Here is a 19914-nt window from a genome sequence, read left to right on the forward strand (position 1 = left end):
AAACTCAGTAAGTCAACTCTTTTTTTGTATACTGTTGTGTTCTCTAAGTCTGAGTTTAGTAATAGTGAAAAGAGAATAAAAGTGAGAATTTCAGAATGATTATCATTAAAAGATGAGTAACATTCTATAATTGGAAAAAATCCATGAAACATAAAACATACAAATTAGTAAAAGATGCCTACTTGACAACAGAACTTACTGTTGGAAGCCTGGAGAGGAAAAGCTGAAGTAAATTCACCAAAACTGCAGCTAGATGAAAGCATTCTAAATGCTGGACAGCCAGAAATTATGTAAATGATGGAATTTAAAGAAGGGGAAAAAAAAAGAAAAATGAAAGAAAAAGCTTTAAGACAATACACAGAGTTAAAAGTTGAAAGAAAAATAATCAGCCAAAAATCTAAAGGAGGGTTCAATGAGATTCTGAAAACAATACATTTTATGAGAGAGTACTCAATGTTTAAAGACCAATTCCTGCACAGAAAACTATTTCCAGTCTGATTAGAGTGATTGTTCAAAGGTCTCCTTTTGACTACTAGTATTTATCTTCTCAAGCTTGCTGCCCTGAAAATTGCTTATATTTTTCTATCTATGGAAGCAAACCATTAGCTTCCTTTATTCAGAGCCTAAATCAATGTGGCCTGAGATTCTAACAAATTTTTATCTCTGTACTGCTCCTGTTCATAAAGAAATTTAAGGGAGATTCATATGCAGGAAAAGGAAAAGAGTAGACACTGAATTAGATAACACACCAGATAATTTAAAACAAAACCAACCAAACAAACAAAATGAACATGGAAAAAAATAAATATTTCAGGTTTCCCCAGAGCTTTGTAAGGCTTATAGAATTTAAGTTCAGAATAATTCTTCAAACTATATCTAGAGAGTTTTGTGTTTTAAAAGTAAACATTGAAGCATAATGCCAGAGAAGCTCTACCTGTAGTTTGGGGCTGAAAAGGAGAGTGACTCGCTGTGGGGAAACCTCCAAAATTACTCGAACCACTAGACTGTCCAAATGCATCAAAGTTTGCAAAATCTGCATTTGCAGAATTCTGAGCTGTAAATGGTAAGGAACAATATATGTTAATGAATATGAAAATTATAAATGGAAAATATGACAAATGAAATTTGTGAAAAGTTTCTGTCTCACAACTCACTTTAAAGAGAATACATTTAGAAATCAAATCTTAAATCCTACCAGTGTTTACTGAACCCACTTTCCAGCAATTCATTAAAAAGTATCCCAAAATTTCCCCACTTTGTATTAATAATAAATGTGTACATACACAATACACTTTGAATAACCTCAAGAATAGTACAATAAAAGTGATTCTATTAAAGGAAACTCTAAGAGCATTAAATACATGAATTACAGTGATGTAAACACAGATGTAAGTTTATAGATTACACTCTGAAAAATTCAGATTTAAAATGGTAGTGACTCATCAGCTATGTGAATCTACAATAATGATACAAAGAAGTTTAAATTCCTTTAATATTCTTTGGGTTTTTCCCTAAGCTTACAACTATTTTACACCATGGCATATAAAAATTAAAAAACTGAATGTATAACAGGGACATGATTTCCAAACAAATCAAAGATATCCACATTCTGTTAAAAGCCTGCCATTCTTCATATATATTAAAATTTGAGAAATGATGAAAACAGTAAAATTTATAACATTAGTGTACCTCAGACTCAGTGAAAAAGACCCAACTGGTATCTTCCCACAGGTCATCAACAAAAAAAGAGCAAATTTTTAGGCTTCTCTAAACTTAAACCATGTAGCTAAGTAAAATAACACAAAAGTTTTTTTTTAAAGGCTAAAATGGATGTTGAATAAGATTTTTATAGAGAATATAATGAGAAGTGGCTGATGCGCGGGAAAGGGAATGTTAAGTGGGAAGAATGAAAAGCATGCTCAAAAGATAAAGGTTAAACGCCATCAACATAGTAAAAGTCAGCCACTTTAAATCCTTTGCAGGCAGTATCACTTCAAGGAAGTTCCTGTAGAAAAAATCTTGTAAATGAGTATGGCTATATCTAACAGTTAAACAACATGAGTTTTATAATAATGAAAAAAATTAATCACTTAAATATACTACAGAACACTGCAGAAATATAAGGCAGCCATTAAAAAAAAAAAACACACACACACATAGAATATGTAGTTCTATTAAAAAATGCTTATCACAAAGTAAGTAAGATAATTAGGTTAAATAAATTCCAAATACATTTCATTTGCCAATTTTGTTAGCATGGTATCACACGCACGGAAAATCTGTATTTTCATTACCCAAAGTAGTGAATTTCCAGATTTGGTTATCATTTTCTTCTTTGTTTGCTTGAGTTTACTAACCGTTTGCAATAAATATGTATTCTAACTTACACAAACCCAAAAAAAGTTACTAAATAAGAAATTTTCTACTAACAAAGTAAAACATTATCCTAGGAAGATAATCAGGAAAACTTACAGCATTTTATGTAATTATTCTTTTGTGTCTATCTGAAAGGGTATGACTGCAGCAGGGGGAAATGCACCTAAAGTAGACCTTTTTTTTACTAGACACCCGAGCCACTTCCCTTCCTATGTCCTCACATCTAGCACGTCTGACAGGTGGAAGTGCTATGCTATATATACATATCACTACTCACACTCTGTTCTTGAAAAACCTTTTTTAAACACATTTGTCCTAGCTCTCAAACATTATACAGTGGTATCTAAATTAAAAGGCTGCTTATTACATAACAAAATAAATTTTGCATTTTCTGGATACTCTGAAATCTTTTTGTTGTTATTTCTACTTCATATAATAAAATTCAATTTCTTTACAGGCTGATATTTTACTTTCCCAAAAATAAATACAATGAAAGATAAACTAATAAGTTATAAATAAAAGATAAAAGTATTGAAAAATATTTTGGAAGAAATATGTACACAAGTTTAAATCATAAATATAAATACAAGTTTAAACCTAGCTACCACTTATTAGTATAACCAAATAAGCTTGTGAAAAGGGAATCTAAACTAATCAGAGAATTCCATCTTAACATAAAAACTGTACAGCCTTGGGGCACCTAAGTGGCTCAGTGGGTTAAGCCTCCCCCTTCAGCTCAGGTTATGATCTCAGGGTCCTGGGATCAAGCCCCAAGTCGGGCTCTCTGCTCAGCAGGGAGCCTTGCTTGCTTCTCCCTCTCTCTCTTTGCCTGCTTCTCTAACTACTTGTGATCTCTGTCAAATAAATAAATAAAATGTTAAAAAAAATTGTACAGTCTTGGACAAGTCCCTCAACTGCTCAAGCTCTACCAGTTTATTCACTAGCAAAACAACAGGATTCAGTAAATGGCCTGTACTTGCAAATCCAGCAGTATGACTACAAATTCAGCAGTATGATTCTATAATTTATAGGACAACGGAAATTAATTTTTAATAACTTTGGAACACTAGGCCCAGAAGAGGAAATTCTACTAAAAGACAAAGGATGTCGAATATTTAACTTATAAATAATACAGCTATCAACCAAAAGAATGAAAGAATATGGTACAGGAAGTTCTCAAATTTAGAGTAGGTTGTATTTCAAAAAACAAGTTCTAAGTTTTTTGAACAACCTAGTTGTACATTTGAGAGTAAATGAAATGCATCTATACCTTGGAGAAAAAGGAATTAGGTCCCTATGCTGGTTCATCACTTATAACCGCCAATATATGTGAGTATGTAGTCTACAATAATATATATTCTACAGTTAACTTATATTTAGACCATTATAGGGAAAATATACATTTAACACTTTTGAAACATCATCAGGAAACAAATCAGTTCAACATAATCCAATTTGTTAGTCAAGTCTACTTTATCACATTTATAAACATTGGTGTTTTCCAACCAGAGCACCAAACACATTAATCAAATACCTATTCATGAGAGCAAAGCAGCACTTTAATGCTTCTTTCAGTTTTTATATGGAGACACTGAATCTACTCACTGTCTTCAACAACTGGTTATAGTAACTTTTAAAACTGTTAAGTACCATAGGATGAAATTTTAAAAACCACAATTTTGGAAAATAAACACTAATAAATTCAATAATACAAAAATTACTATCTGGAACCTCAAGCAATCTCTATACAAAGAAATAAAAACTGAACAGAATGTAACAAAACAGGAAATATGCTTTTTAAATATAATCTTATCTCAAAGACCACAAAGAAGTAATCTCAGTTTAAGAATTTAATGCACGAAAGTTAATGAGCCTAAACCTTGTTGAAAACTGTCTTTCATCTCCAGTGAAATAGGGGTAGTACTCAGGAGAAAGGAAGATAAACAGAGACCAAAGTAGAAATGGACTACCTTCATCAAATTCAGCTGAATTTGTTTCATCTACACATATTTAAATTTTTCAACCTCAACACTTAGAAAGAGAACATTTCACATTAAATAAATCTTTCCTGCTTCTCTTAAAAGAAAATCATTGTATCTAGTAATCCTGAGCCTGGGTATCCATGTGGCAACAGGGGATTAGAACATCCCCCTTTGCATGTGGTTCCTTCATAGTATTACTCACTAGTGTTAACTGGGTGGCAAGACAATGAAGTTTAACACCCCTAGTACAAGGTGTGACAAAAATCAATGACAGTTTATAGTTCATAAGTTTGTGGTATGTTTATTACCAAGCAAAATAACTCTTAAATTCTGTAAGTTAATAACGTTTCTAACTGCACCAGTACTTCTGTAGAAGTTGAGTTTTCCTGAACACAGCAATAACCACACCACTGATACACATCCTCACATACCATGTCAACCAGAATATTCTGATGAAGATGTTTGGCTTTTAAGCCATTAAACTATCTGCAAACATAACAGGTTTCCCTATAAAATAATGCTAACTAGACTGGCATATCTGAATAATTATCATTTGCTATTAAAAGTTCCATTTGTCATATCAATCTGTATGGGAAAAAAATTTTCACCTTAAAAAGTTTTTAAAGACGTGCCTGGGTAACAGTTGGTTGATGTCCAACTCAGCTTTTGGCTCAGGTCATGATCCCTTGGGAGAGTCTACTGAGGATGCTCACCTTCCTCTCCCTCCACCCACTGCACACCTGCTCACTTGCACATCTCTCTCTCAAATAAACAAATCTTAAAATTAAAAAAAAAAAAAAAAAAAAAACCACAAAAATTTCAGGGCACCTGGGTGGCTCAGTGGGTTAAAGCCTCTGCTTTCGGCTCAGGTCATGATCCCAGGGTCCTGGGATTGAGCCCTGCATCAGGCTCTCTGCTCAGAAGCGAGCCTGCTTCCTTCTCACTCTCTGCCTACTTGTGATAAAAAAAAAAAAAAAAAAAAAAAAAAAAAAAAATCAAAAAACAAAAAACGAAAATTCCAGGGTGACAATTCAGTTATCAATGATTTGACATTTGTGGACCATATATGGAAAAGTAAAGATTCAGGATTCTTGTAAAGGCTAGGGGAAAAGACAGAATGGAAAAAGAAGAAATAAATTATTAATTTTCTTAGCTTCCTCTTGTAGCATGTGTATATATTTTATTCTCCTGGGATCAAATGGAGTTTAAAAAAAAAAAGGGTGATTTGAGGGTATATTGTAAATAAGAACTCCAGGCTAAAAAACTACTCCTCTTAGGCAACCTGACCTAATTGACGTGGTTATTAAACTATATCCTCACAGACTCATCGTTCCTACCTTTTCTACCACATGTGGAAAAGAGACAAAATAGTTAAGATCTATCTTAAATCAGTCTGATAAAATTACACGTTTCATTTCTTTTTTTTTTTTAACATGTTCTACAATTAAATAATAGCTATTATTTTCAAAGAGCATTTTAAAGGAGTTATTGATGCTATGACTGCAATCATGGTACAAAGCAGCTTGTGGAGCTGCACTGACCTGCATAACTATTTCTGGCTACCTATTTTTGGCTAATAAGGCTACCTGGAAGAATACAGCATTAATTCCCTGAATAGTGAATATTCACAAATTGCATTTAAAGACAAAAACACAAGGGAAACATGAAATAAACTGAAAATTTACAAAAGAAATTGGTAGTTACTTATCAGTCACATCAAATTGTATTTCAGTAAGTGTAAAACTGAAATAAATGCAAATTATTCATGAATTACAGAAGGTTTCACTCTATATTCTTAGATTCTTTAACTCCTTTTGCCAGCATTCAAAAGCAACAGGTGGCAACAGAGAGCTGGGAGCTCACCTACCACAGCCCCAACATCTTAAGCTTCCTGATTTCTTACCCTTCTCAGTATAAACTTTGCTGAGAAAGATATCCTCTTCAACCTAGGATCCCTTTTTAAAGCAAACATACATAAATTACACCATAATTTCCTTCTGTAGCAGGCCCTTAGAAAATACTTTTATTAATACTTATTTTTTCTCAGTAATATTTAAAACAAAAACTCTTAATGCTGGCTAAAAAGAAATGTGGCTGAAGAGCAGCTTTTCCATAATTTTTTGAACTACCTTAAACAGTGCATTTTGTGTGTGTGTGTGTGTATATATATAAAACACACACACACACACACACACACACGTGTTATACTGCATGCCATTATTATCCAACTATATAAGCCAGGTCGTCAAATTAAAAAGAAGGGACGGCATCACAATCTCACAGGTGAGTAAAAGAAGGGAAAATAAGTTCTAAAATACAAGTAGGAAATCAATTCTGTTAAGTGCTAGTTTCAGCTATGCTCACAAAATAGTGAAAATCCAAGTTTTGGAAAGACAGTCTTGAATTTTTCTTGTTTAATTAAAATATGGAAATCAGTGACAAACAGTAAAAAACATGAGTTAATACACTAAACATATATGCAAAAATATAAAGCAAAGTTTCAAATAAAATGGCTACAAAATGACTAAATCAATTCTTAATTTTAGTGTTCCACATTCGCTTTGTTGCTTATTCAACCACTCACAAATGCAAACAGGTAAACTTTCTATGACACACACAAAGCTTACTGGCATTCAAAGATTATTTCACACATATCTCTGATATAAATACAATGTAGGCTTTCAGACCATTTACATCAGAACTTATTTTTTGAAAAAATGTAGAAGGAAGCATTAAGAAACAACTCTAAAGACTCATTCTGAATCCAAAGCCTATTTCTTTTCACTACAATATGCCATTCATTGTTCATTACAGTTATTTAATATTACAATTAGAAAGGCACAAATAACTACATCTATACTTTAATAATCAACTTTTAAATATTACCTAGATAACTGCAATGTTTATATATTCATTTACAAAACAAAACTCCATAATTTCTAATTTCCAGTGAAGTTCATTTAACTCTTTGTAACAAACATGTTAAGTCTGGGAATAAAAAAGAAGTTGTATCTTCTAGAGCCAACCTGAAGATACTGCTACTCTAAAAACAGGATAATATGAACATCAATAAAGACAATAATGACAACAGATTTGAGATGTAGCAAATGTTAAATTTATGAATCCATAATGATATGAAACAAAAAACAGATCATCATTAAAATATGGTGGGGCTTCAACCATTCTAATATATGACTGGTCAGAATTAGTTATATATTAACTTTCCTATACAAATTATACCACTGGGTAACCAAAGATTTTTAAAGAAATACTTCAGCTTATAAATGAAGTAATGATAAATTTAGAATATCAACATTTTGCATAATGGACCCAGGGACAGAGCATCAACAGCTCACCTTACAAGAACAGAAATAATCGATAATATGTGCCTCTTAAACCACAAATACCAAGTTTGCACCCCTCCAAAAATATAACCTGTAACGCATCATATATCTAGAACCAATTATCAATTTAGAGAGAATACAGAGAGAAGAACCTGTCAAGGGATCCCACAGTGGTGCAATCAACAAATTCAGAGTAAAATCAACTAAACAGTCTGCAGGACAAATAACCTGATTTCTTCAACAAATAACAGAGGAGAAAAATGAGATAGAGGAAGAAACCACAGGCTGTGTGATACATGTCACAACTAGTGTGTAAACCTTATCTGAATAACCTCTGTGTGTTCAAGTGTGTGTGTGTGTTTGTGTGTGTGTGTCAATGAACTGGAATGGAAAATATGAATAGTGACTAATGAATAATAGTAAGTATTATTATTACTAGTTAGGGAGTGGTAACACTACTGCAGTTATGTTTAACAAAGTTCTTCTGATTTACAGATATATATAAAATATTTAGGGATAAACCAATATGTCTAAAATTGCTTCAAAATAATGTTAAGAAAAGGAAATGAATAGAATGACAAATGAAACCAGATTAGGCATAAGCAATGAATACACAAAGGTTATAAATATCTGCTTTTGAATATTCGCAATTTTCCTTATTAAAAGGGTAAAAAAATACATTAAAAAGTCTTTTCCCATTTTTCTCTGGAAAGAGGTCATGTCACTATCTGTCTGACATTAGGTATAATCTCTTCTGTGATTAAAAAAGCACCACGGCTGGGCACCTGGGTGGCTTAGTTGGTTAAGCCACTGCCTTCAGCTCAGATCATGATTCCGGAGTCCTGGGATGAAGTCCCATGTCCAGCTTCCCCTGCTCTGCAGGGAGCCTACTTCTCCCTCTCCCTCTGCCTGTCACTCCCCCTGCTTGTGCATGCTTTCTGTCAAATAAATAAATAAAATCTTTGGCGGAGGGAGCACAATGGCTACATAATACACCTCAACAGCTATGAGGCCCATTCCCTCAATGTAACACATTTACTGATACTTAAGTTTTAAAAAGAATGGATGTTTCGAGGTGCTATATACATGTGTCTGGCAAAAAACTGTTGGAAAAAAAACACATACCTGCATGACTGTTGAAATGTGCAAAGTTAGCAAAATTGGCTGTAGCTGTTGACTGAGGTGCTGGAGCAGCAAAGATGTCCGAGCCAAGATCACTTAAAAGGTCAAACTGCTTCTTTTCCTGCTGCTGCACTTGAGAGCGACCTACAACTGGGGACTAAAACCACATATTAACTATAAAGAGCTTCTGGTCAGTTCAGGTACATTTTTGTAACACTATTTCCAATTCACCACGTTTAAAACACAGTTTTAAAGATTACATAATCTTTTACTTGTAGTCTTGAATACTTTTGATATTTTCAACATCTTCCCAAATTCTCTCTCAATTCTAAGTGCAAAGTCAAAGGCAAAGACATACTGTATTACAACAGTTGTTACACCTTCTAACACAAGACAGACTTACTGCTAAGAGCACAGTGATGAGACTTTCACAAAACACATCCTTTATATGATGGGAAGAGTGCAATTATTTTTTACTCCAACCTCTTGTGAAAACTGTTATTTTATCCAGATGCCCAAGGGGTGCATTATAAAAAAACAGTAGACTTTAATTGAAATAATACTACACCTCAGAACCACTCTTGCGTAGGACAGACATAAGCCAGAGAGGAACGAATCTGTCAGAGCTGAGTCAATTCTAATAAAGCGCAGAAACACAAACTTTACCAAATTATGAAAAAACTTCAGTCTGTTTAGTTTTTTAAAATAAAGTATATAGGGACACCTGGGTGGATCAGTGGGTTAAAGCCTCTGCCTTCGGCTCAGGTCATGATCCCAGGATCCTGGGATCGAGCCCTGCATCAGGCTCTCTGCTCCGCAGGAAGCCTGTCTCCCTTCCTCTCTCTCTGCCTGCTTCTCTGCCTACTTGTGATCTCTGTCAAATAAATAAATAAAATCTTAAATAAAATAAGGCATATAAAGCAAAGCCACCTGTGTTTCAATGATAAACATACTTCACCATCAGTCAGGGAGAAAATTCTACTGCTTAAGAAATTCCTTCTTGTGAAAGTCCACTGCAGAGACTATTCTGCTCTAACACTGATGGTCCCCATACACACATGTTTTACTAAATGTATATGACAGATAGCTATTAACAACATTCCTGTAAATCTTTACAAACCTGTGGAGCATTTAAAGAAACTCTAATTTGCAGCAGCAAAAGGGAACAAAAATATGCACTTTTCAACCACTTACCCAAGGTTCTTTTAACTTATTATAAACCTTTAGGACAGAATGCTATTGGCATATAAGTTTATGCCACTGTCTTAAAGAATTCTCAGATTCATGATACTCACTAACCTCCTTAAGTAGAAGCCTCTACAAAGACTACTCACCTGACTAGGTGTGCCCTTATTTAAGTGCAGTGCTGGTGCTGAATCTCCTAAAAGAGACTTCAGTGGTTTGACCTCAGGTGTGCTGCTTGTGCTACTGGCAGAGGACCCTGAAATAGATGCATGAACTGATGCCACCACTTTGGCTTGTTCTGGAGGGACATACCTAAAACATATGAAAAATTAAGCAGGTAGTTAACTTAAAAAATGTAGGGAATACTATGCTTTAAAATGATAGACTTAATTATCATTTTTTATGAGACTACTTCAACATTAATCTTATTTCAAAACCCTCTTAGAATTGATAGCTTCAGACTGTATTTAACTGAAATACTCAGAAAGGGTAAGAAAGACTAACTACAAATCTTGTTTCAATTATTTACTTATAATTTTTCTAAGAAAATAAATAAAATACTGTTTTTTTTTTAAAAGAGAACCTACAGTTAATCTTCATGATGAACAGTTAAAACTCTTAATTTTTAAAAACTAAACTATCAAAAGATCATAAATAACATTTGGGAAGAGAGCAGAAGAATGGGAAAATATTTATTATATTACAGTTAACAGTCTAAAATATAAAAGTCTATTACATATCTAGGAGAATAACAACGTAATTTTTAAATAAGCAGAAACAATTCACAAATGGAGACAAAGAAATGGAAAACACTTGTAAAACTCATAAAAATGCAAATTAAAATATCACTCACATTTGCTCCAAGCATAAATTTTATAAATTTTGTTATTTCCTATTAAAATATATAGACAAGTATGCTCTGTGTCCCAGAAATACAACTTCCAGAAACGTTTCCTTCGGGATTAATGGGATAAGTAACACAGATACATGTGCATGCATGTTATCAGCTCTTTTTATAATTTCAAAAAACTGGCCACATATCAAACATTCATCAGGAGAAAAATACTTAAAGGGGTTATGTTAACATCTGTATAATAAAATGCTACACAGCTACTCTTGTTCTAACATGGAAAGATATCCCTAAGACTTCACAGGTCTTTCAGGTTTGTTCTCAGTCATGTAATACAAGATTTACAGGAGGAAGAGCATAAAGACAGGAAAAAGAAGCAGTAAGAACATAATGCCTAAACATTGCCAATGCTAACCTCCAGGGCTGGGATCATGTGAGAACTTTAGTTCTACTTCTAGGTTCTGTCCCACCCTACCCTTCTCCCAACCCACACCCCCAATATTACTTGGGGGACACAGGAAAATACAGTGGTTAAGAGCATCTTTATGTTCTAGAGACAGAGTTCTAATCCCAGCTCTACCACTCAACAGCCATGAAACCTAGGGCAAACTACTTCACCCTTTGTGCCTCCAATTTTTCATCTATAAAATGGAGATAGTTGCTAAGAGGTTTAACTGAGTTAACATTAAATACTTAGAACAGTTCCTGGTCCAGGTTTATTAGCTATATAATTGTTAGCTCTTACCAAATCATATAATAATGACAAACAATACAACTGCTTTCCCAATAAATGAGACAGATGTGATATGAAAATGGAAACAGGAAGTTGTGCTTTTCCGTAATTTGGTGTATTCACTGATATCAATTTTTGAGTACAGTCAAATCTCATCAAAGGATACAACCAGATAATACCTATTTGGTTCAAAACACTCGCCTGACTAAAAGTAAAGCAACCAGGCTTATGCAGCATAGGAAGTGAGTTTGAAAACTGGTCAATTTCAAAACCTCTTCAGATGTAAGACAATAGCCTCATGGTGTTAAGTACAGTGAGGATATTTAGAGAGACTGCATTTGGCTAGTAGTTATGTCATGTTAAAAACCCACTGCACTGCTCTCTCATTACATTGTCCCAGGGATGCAGAAGTGTGAGTTTAAAATGCACAGGGCCTGGCCCATCTAGGGTCTAGGTGCCCATCTTTCAACTGTGTATTTGTTTTATTCTTGTCATTACCACCCTGTTTCTCAGGACAGAAAAAGTAACATGAATTATAATTATTTGAGGTTAACAGTTATTTGGGTTACAGTCTGAATTAATAATTTTATTATCATCATCATAAAACGCAAGAAGGGAATCAATGGTTTTAAATCTATTAACTCTTACTAATGCATACTTTACTTTTGCTGCTTAAAGATAAACCATCTGAAATCCCATCTAAGTTCTATTCAAACTAACTTTCTGAGTTGGTAAAACTATTGTGAAAAAATCAAAATCAGGCTATAGCTATGCAAGTAGAAAGGTCTAACTACAGGATACAAGGTCTTGGAAATTAAGAGCTAAAATGATGGATAAATATACACTTCATTTTAAGAATCATTCATGCCACCATGTTTTTACTATTACTCCACCCCACAAAGATTTTCTTCTTTCTTGATCTAAAATTTTACTAGTATGGGGGTGCCTGGGTGGCTCACTTGGTTAATTATCTGCCTTTGGCTCAGGTCATGATCCCGGAGTCCCAAGATCAAGTTCGAGATCGGATTCCCTGCTTAGTGTGCAATCTGCTTCTCTCTCTGCTCCTCGCCCCATCTCTCACTCCCTCTCTCAAGTAAATAAATAGAATCTTTAAAATTGTGCTGGTATGCTTTTATCTCCATTCATACTGAACATATCTAGTGCTACTGAATATAGCCCTGGCTATGGCTAATCTTGCCTTGCAAAAAGTAGTCTCCTCTAGAGAACAATAAGAATTCAAAGTTTACAGAGCACACAAATGAAAGCCACTTCTTTCTACTGTGCTCACTGAATAAAAGTAGAGATATGAACCACCCATGAATCATAGCACGTACCCTCTTAGGATCCCTGAGTTAAAATACAGCTCCTCAGGGAAACAAGAAACCATTTACTTCCTCCTTATCTACTCCCCCTAGTTGTGACTCTCGTTAATCCTCTTAACCCCCCAAGAAGGAAATATATACCAATGAATAGTCTTAGTAAACTGAATTGTGTTAATATAGCTAAAAATGATGATTCCAGAGTAGGTGAATACTAGTTTTATAGACATATTTCCTGCTCTGCTTTTTAAAGGGCTTTACCAGCCACACGTTCAACCTGTTCTAGTTTCTTTTTAAAAATTAACATCTGATGGATTTAGTCAGGGGAGCATAAAGGCTCCCTTTTTAACCAGGTAGTAAGATGATTTCTTGGGTGAGAAGTGAGGATATTTTGAGCAAAGACTTAACTGCAAAATGCAATTAAGTGGACGGATTACTACACAAGAGCTTTAGCATAGTGCTTAGTATATAAAAGATGCTGAATACTTGCTAAATGAATGACGAATGATGATTTTAAGAAAGAGGCTGTATAAAACTAGAATGTCTTGAGAAGCTAATAGGACTAAAGAATGATTAGAAGGAAGGATCCCTAACTTTCCAAAAAGTTAAGGAATGAGGAACAAGCTGCTGTTTGGCAGAGGTGACTTAAGTAGAAGTCAAGGCTTTTAGAAACCAAATCCAATAAAATGCCAAAATATAATAAGGATCAATCTACCTGCACACCTATTTCCTCATTTCCTATCTACCTGAATTTCCTTCCTTTGTTTTCAGATTAATCTTACCCATAATTAATGTGAATTTGGGAGCCTTTACTCTAAATACAAACTATTCACTCACCATCTTTTCTTTTCATACTTTTCTTGTAGGAACTCTTTCACTTTTTGTGGATCCCTGAAGTCTGGAATTGCTGAAGATCTATCATCAAATAATCCTAGCCAAATCTGTTTACAGACCTTTGGAAAGAATTAAAAAAAACAAAAGTGTTAAATTCAACATCTTAACTTAATGAAATTTTAAGGGAAAATTAGGATTCTTTCAAAAAGCTAACCTACTTAATACCACTGCTTTCAATGAAAATATTTATCACAAAGAAAAATGAAGCAATGAATGAAGTAAATTTATTTTAATATATTCCAATATGCAATAAAATCTTAGCAACGGTATAAAAAATTAACACCTCACAGGGAAACAACTAATGAAATGGGATTTGAGGGGATCTGGGACTTTTTGGTCTTGAAACGACCATAAACTGTAAGCCCTGAGCAAAGTCGTTACTTTTATAAACCTCTGTTCCTTCACCCCATAAAACAGAAGAATTAGATCAGCAGCAATTTCATGGATCTTTGACAGATTTAAAATATCAACCAAAAAAGGGGTGCTCAGCTGGTTTCAGTAAGTAGAGCATGTGACTCTTATTTTAAAAAAAGATTTATCTATTTATTTGAGAGAGAAAGAGAGCGCATGCATATGCTTGAACGCGGCAGGGAGTGGGGGCGCAGAGGGAGAGGAAGAGTCTTAAGCAGATTCAGCATTGAGCATGGAGCCCGACATGAGGCTCAATCCCACGACCTGAGATCACAACCACAGCCAAAACCAAGAGTCAGACACTTAACCAACTATGCCACCCAGATGCCTTTAGATCATGTGACTCATGATCTCAGGATCGTAAGTTCAAGCCCCATGTTGGATGCAGAGATTAATTTAAAAAAAAAAAAAAATTTAACCAAAAAAAAAAAAAAAAAAAAAGACTCAAATATAAAGTACTGGAATCATAAATAATTAAATTATAATAACAATAACAAAAATACAAGGCAGTTTCAACTCTAGCTTTATAATTACCTCCTATGCTTTCTTACCCCTAATGGCTAAAAAGTAAGAATCTTAAGATATTTAACTTTTTAGAAAAACTACAGAAATGAAATGATGCAGAACTCATATACAACACAAAAAGAGAAGTATAAAGAATAAACTGTTAAGGAGGACTTCAAAATTTACAACTATTGCTATTTCATAAAACTTAAAAAGAAAAAATGAAAAGCCACCAACTGATGAAGTGTTGGCAAAATGTGTTAAGAACCTAAAAGAACATGAATCCAAAATACATTTAAAAATTCTTAAAACTCAATTATAAAAAACTGGTAAGAGTAGGCAGAGAAGTTGAACAGACAACTTCATAGAAGACACACATATCACTAATAAGCAGCCCAAAATCACTAGTCATGCAGAAAATTAGAACACCAAGACTCCACAGACACCCATAGATACCACTAGATGGCTAAAAATAAAAAGATTAAGCGTATCATGTGTTGTGGGTAACAAAGTGCAACAACTGGAACTCTCAAAAATGTTAAAATGGTACAACCACTTTGGAAGACTGTTGACAGTTTCTTAAAAGTTAAATATATACCTACCTACCAGATGACCCAGCCATTCCACTTCTAAGTATTTACCCAACAAACATAAAAAACACATGTCCACACTCAGATATGCATACAATGTTCACAGCTGTTTTAGAGTTCTACTCCAAAGCGGAAACAACCCAAAATGTTCATCAACAAGTAAAATAGATCAATTTTGGAATACCCAAGTAGGATATTATTCAGTAATTAAAAGGAGTAAATTATTGATACAGGCCAACTACATTAATCAACATCAAGAAAATTATGCTGACTGAGAAGCCAGACCTCCCCCTCTAAGGTACAAACTGTATGATTCCATTCATTTCTATTTCAGAAAATATAAACTTATCAATAGAAACAGTAAGCAGATCAGCAGATACATTACAAATGGGCACCAAAAAACTCTTCAGGATAATGAAAATGTATGTTGTCTTCACTATACTGATAGTTTCACATATATCAAAATTCATCAAAACTGTATAGTTTAAACACGCAGAAATTATTGTAATTATTCTTCAGTAAAACTATAAGGAACTAGTCCACAAGTTCCCAAAATCACATTATTTTAAAAAATAACCAATTATGACACTGTGAAGGGAACACAGTATCTACCTTCAAAGAGCCCGACAAAGATTTGAGGAATCGGAATGAAAAGCAGTAGCACACCTCTCAATCTTACCCTGTTCACTGAAGTGAGTAAGGGAGAACGAAAAGAAAAAGGACATACCCTTTTCCTCTATCTGTACCCCAAGCATGTTTCAAGACAAACTTTCTTGTGGTTCCCTCCTACTCCAGGCTCAATACAGATACTATACATCATTAAGGCAGTCTAGCTGACACATGTTAAGTTCTAGGCTAACACACAGTATCATTATAAAAATTTTTCAGTGGCAAAGCCCAAGAAGTGCAGACTTCCAGAAATGGTGATGCAACTTACTGCCAGAAATAGTATCAACCCTGTAGAGGGTCAGTTTCTCCAAAAACTATTTAACAACTTAAAAGGAACCACATGGGACTCTCCTTAGTCAGAAACCTGACTAATGATTCTCCAAAAATGTAATTTTGAAAGATGCTGTGGCTTTAAAATTACATTTATAAAGGGGTACTGGAAGTTTCTAATTCTTCTACCTTAAAAATTCCCAGATGAGAAAACAAGAGATATGGTAATCATTTGCCCAAAGCCAAAGAATTATTAACTGTAACTGACACAATTAGTTCAGGACACTTTACAACATTTAGTCTTTACATTCCAAAAATCCCCATTAACTACTATATGCAATTTTTTAAACTACAAACAAATAGTGAATAAATAACAAATACACAAATGAATAAAAAGAAGATGGGCTGAAGAGAGATCATTAAGTTACTGTCTTGACACTCGTCATGGTAATATAAAGATGAAGTACTTGATGGTAAACTTTATAGATATCTGGCATCAGCAGCCTGATCAGCCCTGCCACTCACAATTCTGTACTAACTGCTATGGTCCTGCTCCTGCTCTCTGACTGGAAAAATCATTAAAACTAGCTGCTTTGGTTCACTACAAATTCACGATATCTCACTATCAAAGCCCCTTAACGTTAGTCAGTCCTTATTTCTGACTGTTAGCCCACAATAACTATTTTCTATATTGCTCAAAATCCTAACCGTAATTGCCACTCTTGTCAGTTAACATTGGACCTTCATACCTAAGTGAAGTTTCTCTCAAAATGCATTCCCTAGGGGAACCTGGGTGGCTCAGTAGGTTAAGCATCCCCATCTCTTGGTTTTGGGCTGTCTCCTCAAGGACCTGGGATTAGAGCTCCAAGTCCGGCTCTGCACTCAGCAGGGAGTCTGCTTCTGGGTTCTCTCTCTCCCTCTCTCACTGGCCCTCCCCCAGCTCATGCCCTCTGTCTCTAAAAAGAAATAGATGAATCTTTAAAAAAAAAGAAAAAAAAAAAAAAAACCTGTAACACAACACAACACTCTCGAACTCCCTGGACCAGCAGCATCAACATCACCTAAGAACTTGTGAATGCAAACTTCCAGGACCCAATCAAGAACTAAGAAATCAGGACCTCAAGAGGTGATGCCCAGCCATGTATCTCAGTAAGCCCTTTGAGTAACTAGGGAATACACCAAGGTTTGAAAACCAATGTTTTATTAAAATCTAGACCAGCAAATGGAAACTTCCTTTCCATATATATATATATATACACTACATATAGTTTTCAGTATTTCTTAAAATTATGTAGTCTCAGCCTATTATTGGGCAAGATTCATTTGAAAGCAAGTGTTCCAGGGACACATCTGGGAAACTGTCAGTCTCTAAATCTTTAAGACCCATTCACATTTTAGTTCCTGAAAAGCTGGCTTCTGTTACAACTATTCTACTAAAACTGCTCTTTCAGGTTTATAGATTTTCTTGATAGAAACATATAAAGTTCTCTTTTTTTGTTTGTTTTTTTAGTAAAATAATAAATACTATCAACTGAAAAGGGACAGTTTTTTAAAGTTAAAGGAGAATGGGAGAATGAATTACTAACACAGCAAGCAGTACTGAGGTATGTGGTCATGAGTACTAAAATGAAACCAGTCATCAAAGTTTTGTGTTTCCCTCCAGCCTCATCTGGCTATCTAGGTAGAAAGTAAGAAAGTAGTCAAGTGTTGGCTTTAACCAAGGTAAAATACAACAAAAATTAAAACAGAATAGTTATAACAGACTAAGGAATCTAAAGTGAGAAAAACAAAGATATGGTGAGGATGATGGACACCAAAGAAGTTTAGCCTCAGGTTGTACCAAAGTTACTGGGAGTTAGAAATTAGAGGGAATGAGCTGGGAAGAAAAAAGTGGAGGTGCTCACAGAACAGGATGTTTGAAACTGAACTCTGAGCAGTGATTCAATTACTGATAAATAAAAAATCTAAAATAAGATGCAGGATTATTAGAGGTTAAGAAGTCAAGGAATTAGGAGGCCAGATTATCCATGCAGATACTAAGACTGGCAGAAATGATTAACAGTAGTAGAAAAGACACTAAGTAAAAAGCTAAAATCTATAATGAATGAGGGGCCTCAAAGGTATAACTGCAACAAGAAGCCACAGCGGTTGATAAAACCTATTTGCATGAGAAACAAGCAGCTAGGGGACCAGAAATGCCACTGGAGAGCAAGAATGATCTGAAAAGTCACCATCATCAAAAGCTGCACTCATGACGTAATTAGTTTTGATAATCTCTTTGAGGGAGCTGGATAATCAGCTCTAATTATAGAATAATGGGATGGCTGGGTAGCTCAGAGCCTAGACTAGGGAACCAGACAGCCTGAATTTGAATTCCAACTCTGTTTAGTAATAGCAGCTGCTTCACAGGGATGGTGGAGGGGTTAAATAAGTTAATAGGTGTTTTCCACTCCACAACAGGTATATATAGTGAACTTTAATTATTATTAGTTATTACCACTTTCAGAGGTGGGTTATGGTACAATAAAGTGAGCAAGGCTAGAAAGCAGAGGTCTCCTCAAGAACACGGGAACTATGAGTCTCCTTTCTTTCCTGCTACAGACACAACCAAAGTCTTCTTGATAAAATAATCTCCCTCCTCCAAACTTCTATAGCACTTTGTACCTCTCACATGAGATTCATTACTGCTTCATATTTAAATTACTGCACATGTCTCACGTACTCTGAATTCCCAGTGCTTAAAAAAATGGGTTGTGCCATACTGTGTTCAACATACTGATAATGCTTAAAACCACACATCATTTATTTTATAATAAAATTACATATCAGTCAACACCATAAACCCACGAAATTGCCAGAATATTTTTTCCTTATTCTAGTGCTGATCCACTTTAGAATTGCAATCATAATAGCCACTGACAGAACCTAAAATATTTTAAAGCATATTTATTAGTAAAGGTTGCCATAGAAAACAGGTGGCATACTCAATTTGGGAAATTTGAAAAAGTTTAATAGACTATTTACAAAGCACAGAGGCTATAAGGAAATCATGAGTACAGTGCCCCACATTAGTAACAGCTGGGCCCAACCCTACCCACTGGCAGTGAAGGGAGGAGGAGAATAAGAGGTCAGTAACCTTAAAAGAAAGAGAGCTACTTGATGGGAGATTGACCTTCAATGGAAGGATGCAGAAAGGATACAAGAAATCCCACAGGGAAGAAGAATGTAAATATTTTAACCTCTCCCTCTTTCCTTTCTTTCTCTAAGCCGCTGACAATGCTCCCCAACAGCTACCCATATGGAAGCCAGGAATCAAGAAAGCCCATTAGTGTATCCAGATAAACCAGCTGCCTGAAGCAGCAGGGTAAAGACCAGAGCTGGAAGGGCAGATGGAAGCTTTCCAGCACAGCACCCAAACCGTGGTAATAAATATATGCAGTGCAAGCAATTTAACAAAGTCAATTACGGACACCAGAGAAAGGAAACATCCATACCAATTCTCAATTACTCCTATAAAAAAGAAAGGGTAAGAAAACACTGCTGCATCAGGCTTGAGAAGGGTAGAGGGTACAGCTTTATTACCATCTCATGGGACAGCAAAATAGAGCAGAAAATTTGTGTGAGAGGGAATTTACCTTTATAACCCTTATCTTCACAAAAAGGAT

The 19914-nt window shown here is 34.8% G+C and overlaps 1 protein-coding gene across 10 annotated transcripts in view; it reads right to left on the reverse strand.

Moving 5' to 3' along the window:
- The window catches only part of AGFG1 (ArfGAP with FG repeats 1), a 74785-nt gene that overhangs the window by 16646 nt on the left and 38225 nt on the right, over nt 1–19914 (reverse strand). For 5 of the 10 annotated variants that reach the window (XM_059167833.1, XM_059167827.1, XM_059167826.1 and 2 more), the window contains exons 3-7: nt 13749–13864; nt 10159–10321; nt 8828–8981; nt 935–1054; nt 200–271 (exon numbers count right to left, since the gene is read on the reverse strand). In XM_059167833.1, coding sequence (XP_059023816.1) covers nt 200–271; nt 935–1054; nt 8828–8981; nt 10159–10321; nt 13749–13864 — 625 coding nt within the window. The remainder of the gene's footprint in view (nt 1–199; nt 272–934; nt 1055–8827; nt 8982–10158; nt 10322–13748; nt 13865–19914) is intronic. The other 5 variants (XM_059167830.1, XM_059167829.1, XM_059167828.1 and 2 more) reach the window with 2 other exon arrangements.

The sequence above is a fragment of the Mustela lutreola genome, chromosome 3 (assembly GCF_030435805.1).
Source record: "Mustela lutreola isolate mMusLut2 chromosome 3, mMusLut2.pri, whole genome shotgun sequence".
Lineage (NCBI taxonomy): Eukaryota > Metazoa > Chordata > Mammalia > Carnivora > Mustelidae > Mustela > Mustela lutreola.